The sequence below is a fragment of the Vombatus ursinus genome, unplaced genomic scaffold, assembly GCF_900497805.2.
Source record: "Vombatus ursinus unplaced genomic scaffold, bare-nosed wombat genome assembly UNPS02014832.1, whole genome shotgun sequence".
NCBI lineage: Eukaryota > Metazoa > Chordata > Mammalia > Diprotodontia > Vombatidae > Vombatus > Vombatus ursinus.
In genome coordinates, this window is record NW_020954610.1 from 33,093,151 (window position 1) to 33,099,878 (window position 6,728).

Sequence of the window (6,728 nt, forward strand, 5' to 3'; positions counted from 1 at the left end):
TTAACTACATTGTCATTACAAGCCAAAGCTCTCCAGATGGCCCACCCATAAGTATATTCACTATTATATTTCTTCAGAAAAATGAAATTTTGATCCCAGGTAGCCATAACCTATCATTATCTTCCTATCCTAACTGCACAGACAGTATTTTAAAAAAATATTTTAGGTAATGCATACATTTATGTAACACTAAACCTAATGAGCTTGGAACTGGGAGATGACTGCCATATATACTGGTTCAAAAAAAAAAAAAAAAGTCCTACCAAACACTTGGCCTTTATACTCACAGCAAATGAAAGACTGCTCAGCTGTTTCATGACAGCACCACACCCTGCTTTATTTTTATGGCTATATGTTTAATTATAATTGCATAAATTCCCCTGACAATAAAAATTTAATTGCTTGCCAAAATGGTGGGTTTAAATAGGTGAAAGTGGAAACAAGGAAACATTGAGTGAACACATTGAAATTCTACGGTCCAAGATTTCTTTTCATAAAAATATTCTTCTTCTTAGGCTGCATTTTCTTTTTTTAATGCATTATATCCACCTAGTTGTATCCATACTTCAAAGTAAAAACACATACACATACAAAACAGGACACTCAAGATTTTTCAGTGTTTCTGGCTGCCAGACACGCTCAAATGAGAAAGCTTCTTCACTTGATGCAAGACTTGGTTTCAGGAAAGCCTTTGAAATGCCAAGTCCTTCCTGAAGAGGGTTTGTCCAGCATGACAGGTGCAGAACTGTCACCAATTGGTCTTCTACAAAAGGGAGAACTCCCGGAAAGGAGGAATTTAAACGTATATTGCAAATATCTCACTAAACTTTCAGCAGAAAAATCCGTCGTTTAAACCACAGAGTGGCGCCAGCGGAGCGAATCCCAGGAACTAGGTTTAAGAGTAAAGCTGCTGACTGAGACTGATACAACAAAAGCAATCGAGCTGGCCTGCTGTTTTCTCTTAAGAAAGAAGGGAGCGACTATGACTACTTGAAGATGGGGGGAGTGGAAGGGGAGGTGTTTCTGCAAGTATTTCCAAAGTCTTTGGGTTCCTGCCTTGCATTTGGAATACGAACTTTGGGCGGAATGTTCATGGGAGCACTAAGCTACAGTCTGTTCTTGGGTCTGGGTGGTCCACCTGAATCGATTTGCGGCGCATGCGCCTCAGCATCCACCCCAGCCCTCCCCTTCTCGAGAGTGTGGTCGCTCCTAATTGTCTGTTGTGATGTCATCGGCTGCCGGGTGAAAAGACAGGCAAGTTAGAACAAGTTCAGCGCTAGCCTGGAGCGGAGGTGGAGCCATAGGGGGGTGGGGAGAGTCGGGCACTGTCCCAGCTGGAGAGAGAAAATAATTTCACTCTCCCAGACGCGGATTCCCATTACTGCAACTAGGCAGAGGTGGGAAAGGTTTTTTTTTTGCTTCGGCACTGCCCAGGTGCTCCTGAGTACTGGAACCCCTTTTATTAGCAGAAGCGAGGAAAACTTTCGCTTATTAGATTCACCCCAGAGTCCTCATGGGGGTGGAAATTCCAGCAATTAGCTAATACTCTGGACTGCGAAACCACGGGTCACTGAGGTGGAAAAGGGATTTGGGGGGGGGGGGGGGGGAAGCCCAGCTATCAGCTTTGAGACTCAGTGCAAGAAGACCGCAGGAATAAAAGAAGGGGTGAAGCAACCCTCTCCAGGAAGGAGCAAAGGCCCTGGAGTGAAGAAGGGAAGGAGGAAAGAGAAGTCTACAGAGTGAACCTTGCAGTATCCAGTCGAGACAATTCACGGGTTCTGAAATGACAGAAAAATCAGAAGAGGAAAGGGGTATTCGCCTCGACAGCTATCTCGACCTGACAAGTGTCGCTGCCCGAGGGCAAGTAGAACGGTTGCAGGAGCTCCTGGCAGCTGGAGCAGATCCCAACGGAGTCAATCGCTTTGGGAGGCGGCCCATCCAGGTACCTGGGGCCATACTGGATGGTCGGTAGAGGGCGGGAGAGTAGCAGGAGCTTGGCCTTGGGATGGTTTCGTGAAATACGCGGTACGTGGGGCCAGAGAAGTCGGGTGCTGCAACCTTTGCCCGGCCGGGTACTAGTGCTTTGCCTGTAAGATCCGATGAAACGCATTATTAAGAGAAATGAATTTTTTAAAAATATCTGGATAGTACACATAATGCACCACATGACTTTTTTAAATAGCTAAAAAAAAAATATCCAAGATGTCCTCTTCCCTTCCCTTCTCCCATTCTGAAAGCTCTTTGTGGATTTGCTTTGGGCCATTTTTTTGTTTGTTTGTTTGTTTATTGACTTTTACTGATAACACACACCGGCTGGAAAGTAAATGAACAGTTCCTCAATTCAGAAGGTATGCAAGTATTTCTACTTCACAAAAAATAATCAGGAATACTAATACTAGTTTTCAATTAAAAAAAAAGTTAATGGGGCGTTTATATACGGGTATGTTATATGACAGAATCGGGAAAATAAATTATGCTACCGAGATTTTTATCGGTATTACATACAGCAGGGAGGGTTGTAGAGACTGCATGCTTATTTGAGCGATTATTATGTTTTCAGACACATTACATTTGAAAAGATTTTAAATGTAGGTCGAGCCTTGTAATGAAAGTACTGCATGCTCACCTATTTTTTATACTCATTATTCGTTAACACTACCCCGCCTTCCCCCCAGACTTTAAAACGGCATTGAGATAGAAAACACCTTCAAAGAAAGCTTATTTCAACAATAACTTTTTTTTAAAAAAAATCATTCCTACTTTTTCGTCAGTATCCCTGTGAAAACATTTTGTCTATAGAGGAGCAAACAATTACATGCGTTCCCCTCCCCAATACTTGGAGTCAAAGAAAGTAGTCCGTTTCATTATTGTCTTTTACTGTACTATACTGATTTAAAACTGCCGATTTTAAAAAAAAGTTATCATTCCCTTCATATGTATTTTATAATATACATATAACAGAAGGGCAATAGAAATACTTTTTTGTGTGTTCTTTAAAATCTTAAAATGTTATCAGAATTTTTATTGCATGCTTATACTATATGATTCTGTTGAAAAACCAGTTTTTCCTTTCCAGTTCTCCTTAATTATTATGCCCTTTCTGCTTCAAAGTATTTCTACTATAACTTTGAATGGTAGAAGCTAGTTTCATATGTGTGTGCACGTGTAGGTATGTATGTGCGTTTATGTATGTGTGTATATGTACACATACATATAGATACATAAGTGTGTATGCTAGAACTCAAGTTCTTTAATTGTCACTTAAACATATTTGTTTCCATTTCACCTGACTCCACTTCAAAAAAAAAAAAACCCAACCCACATTATTCTCCATTTGGAAAGTTCCTCTTATAAGGAGTTTATTCTATAAGTCACTTTAAAAATATTTCTGTTTAAAAACTGGAATTGGTCAATCTTTATATAGATGTGTATGGGGGGGGTTGCTGGTAATCTAAAGGATTTTACTGCTAATACTCCAACTTTCTTTTATAATAACTAAATGACACTATTTTTACAGGGCAAAAATACTCTTTGGACATGTATATAACATGTATAACATGTTATACATATGCATGTATCTTTTACATGTATCGTTCCCAATATGAAATTTAATTTAAACACTAATTGTTTAAAACTTTCATGTTCAAATCATGGTTTTCATCTTTTAAAAAAACTGTCAAATTCTGTTTTATAAAATTTTGTAATTGTAAGAAATTAGTAGTTTATCATTTCCTGACTAAAACTTCATCATTTTCTAGAAAAGGTTGCTGTACTAGTTTATCATTATTTGAAATGGGGGGTGGGGTGGGAAATGATGTATAAAGTTGACAGCTGAGAAATTTATTTTAAGTTATTTTCATATGTGGATTTACATAAAATAGACAAATATATACTACTACTATGAAAAATAATTTATGAAAAAATTTCCAGGCAAATAGCAAATTTGTAATCGTGTGTGTATGTGTATGTGTGTGTGTGTGTGTGTGTGTGTGTGTGTACACATATCTCCACTGGCATAAGTTAGACATTCACATCACCTCATTGACCACACTCCAATTATCTTCTAGGTCATGATGATGGGCAATGTCGGAGTAGCAGAGCTCCTATTGAAGCATGGAGCAGATCCCAACGTCCCCGACCCCACCACCCTCACCCTACCAGTCCACGATGCAGCCCGAGAGGGCTTCCTGGACACCCTGATCTTGCTTCATCGTGCAGGAGCCCGATTGGACATTGGAGACTCCCTAGGCCGCCTCCCCTTGCACCTAGCTCAGCAGCAGGGACACCACCAAGTCACCTTATACCTTCGAGCAGTTACAGGGGATTGAAAGCAATGATGAAACTGATCCACCCTTGGGACTTCTTACCCTTTTCCCTTTGGCTTCCACAGCAGCTCCAAACAGATTGAGGAAGGGGTACCTGGAAGGTGACAGAGAGCAGCTTTGAACATACTCCCTTATGCACCTTCTCAGATGGGATGACAAGTTTCTAGTCAGAGACCCACCCAGCAGAAACTCTCCCAGAAGGAAGAAGGTGTATTCATACTCTAGTTATACCCTCAACTGTTTCCTTGATTTTCTCAGTTTACAGTAAAAACAGGAGCTGAGTAGAAATGGAGAAGCAATTTTTTGGTCAGGATTTCCCATATGAGGAGATAAGAACAGTGTAGAAAATCTGCAAATGTGAGACTTTGTAAATATATAATTTGTGGTGGGAAGTTAGTGGGATGGTGAGTAGAAGACTTTTTTTTTCTCTGAAGGTGAGGGAATGGTGGTCTATGGAGTACTGTCTCATCCAAATAGGCATCCCTGGTGGAGGAACCTGTTCGAAAAACCTTCACTAGAGGGTCTGGCAGTACTGTAGGAATCCTCCCTGGCTTAACTGGAGTGGCCTAGAACACTGGTAATATTGGTACAATGTGGAAGGAAGGAAAAAGTTTTAATGATGCAGTTAGATTTTATTATGGGAGAGGGATATTCTCCTGAGTTGCTAAGGGAGCCAAAGATGGCAAATAGAACTGGTGTGCTCACTTTTGGGGGGTCAGATTTATTCAGTCTGGCTTGTAATGGAAGGGAAGGGAAGGGAGGATTGGAAGTCACAGATTTGCCCATAAACTTTAAAAACCACAAGATGCAATGATAGATGGCTCTCCAAAATGTTTTGGCCACTGTTCGTGCTTTTTGGGTCCCTGAAGGTCCATATCACCTCAAAGGTTCCAGCCAGGATGAAATAGCAGAGTGAAAAAAAAAAATGTGAGCGTTAGGGAAATGTTTTCTAAAGAGATTCTTTGAAACCCAGGCTAACTATATTGGGAAAGTGCCACAGCACCATGTAAAGAAATCAAACTCATGCCTAAAACATCCATGTTAATTTTACTATGGTGATTAGATATCAAGGAATTCAATACAGCATCCTGGGAGGTTTCTATTAGAACTACATTAATTACAACCTGTTTACTAGTTTAAACTGAGATAATGGATCCCTTTACAATTCTTTTAAGCCCACCTGGAAGCAGTCTGAATTCAAGATCCGAATTGGCTTTTGTGACCCTGGGCTAGTTAGACTAATCTCTTAGGGCTCTAAGCAACTCTTTAACACAAAGAGAGTTGTTGTTTCCCTCACTTGCAGAGAAGGTGCTGATCTTCATGGGGCGAAGGAACTTCCTCACTGGGGAGCTTCCTAAGTCAGAGAAATCACAGATCTAGTCTCTATCCCTATCCTATTCATCTGTTGTTTTTTAAACTATTTTCTCTGTGGGCTTGTCTCAGGGGATGTATTTAAATGACCATTTAAATATTATAAATGTGGCTTAGCGCACTGATGAATTTATTCAATAAAATTGTCTCAGAATTCAGTTACTAAGTTTCTTGGTAGAAAGAAAAATTTTCTTATAGATTTGCAGAGGGATTGAAATGAGTCTAAAAGCTGTTGAAAATTTCATAGCTCTTGGAATGACCTGGAATAGCTTGTAATATGATAATTTGCCTTCTAATGCATAAGTCATAATGCATGGCTTCTAGGTTTAAATGCTCATTGTAAGTTGATTCAGAAACATAACAGCTGATAATTCTAGGACTTAGGACACAAAGTAAATCCCATAATGTTGTAGGTAGTTGGGTACAAAGTAAATGGATACAAATTCACAATTGACTAAAGAAGTATAATGATCCTGAAATTGCACCATACCAAATATATATTTTTAAAAATTTGCACATTTAGAACTGTGTTAATTTTTGCAAAGATTCAGGTTTTTTTTTAAACAAACATATTGGCAAGTAACTATGCAAAATGATTTATAAAAATGATCTGACAAGTAAAAATGCAATGACTTAACAAAACATCTATCTAATTGATAAATCTATCTCACCTCTAAGATCTCAAGCATTGTACATAATATGTTTAAATGGAGGAAAAACATTGAGGACAAATCAGACAAGAAGGAGTATAATGAGTAAGAAATTACTTATTTAAATGTGAAGTCTCTACTTTCTCCCACTGATCTTTTGGTGGAACACTTGGCAAATATCCGATTGGGAGATTCAGTGAATTTTATGGTCCACAATCTGCTTTATTCCATATTGTTATTTGTCACCATAGTGCTATTAAATAAGCACTTCACTTTAAAAATATTCATTAAATCTCAAGCAGATTTTCTTACCAAAACTTTTTCAAATTTTTCTGCAGTTTCATTAGCTTGGATAGAAGACATTTTAAAGACCTAATAATTC

At 38.9% G+C, this 6,728-nt stretch overlaps 1 protein-coding gene across 1 annotated transcript; it reads left to right on the forward strand.

Annotated features, from left to right (window-relative positions):
• Positions 1-337: 337 nt before the first annotated feature.
• Positions 338-5,862, forward strand: CDKN2B (cyclin dependent kinase inhibitor 2B). Its single transcript, XM_027839467.1, has 2 exons — positions 338-1,942; positions 4,068-5,862. Exons 1-2 carry the CDS (start codon positions 1,784-1,786, stop codon positions 4,326-4,328), a joined length of 420 nt encoding a protein of 139 aa, XP_027695268.1. The 5' UTR covers positions 338-1,783; the 3' UTR covers positions 4,329-5,862.
• The last annotated feature ends 866 nt before the right edge of the window (positions 5,863-6,728 follow it).

Excerpts from the sequence above, each read along its gene's own strand:
- CDKN2B (XM_027839467.1), top strand. The coding sequence starts at position 1,784 with ATGACAGAAAAATCAGAAGAGGAAAGGGGTATTCGCCTCGACAGCTAT. Across the intron at positions 1,943-4,067 it reads TTGGGAGGCGGCCCATCCAG|GTCATGATGATGGGCAATGT; the intron begins GTACCTGGGGCC and ends ATTATCTTCTAG.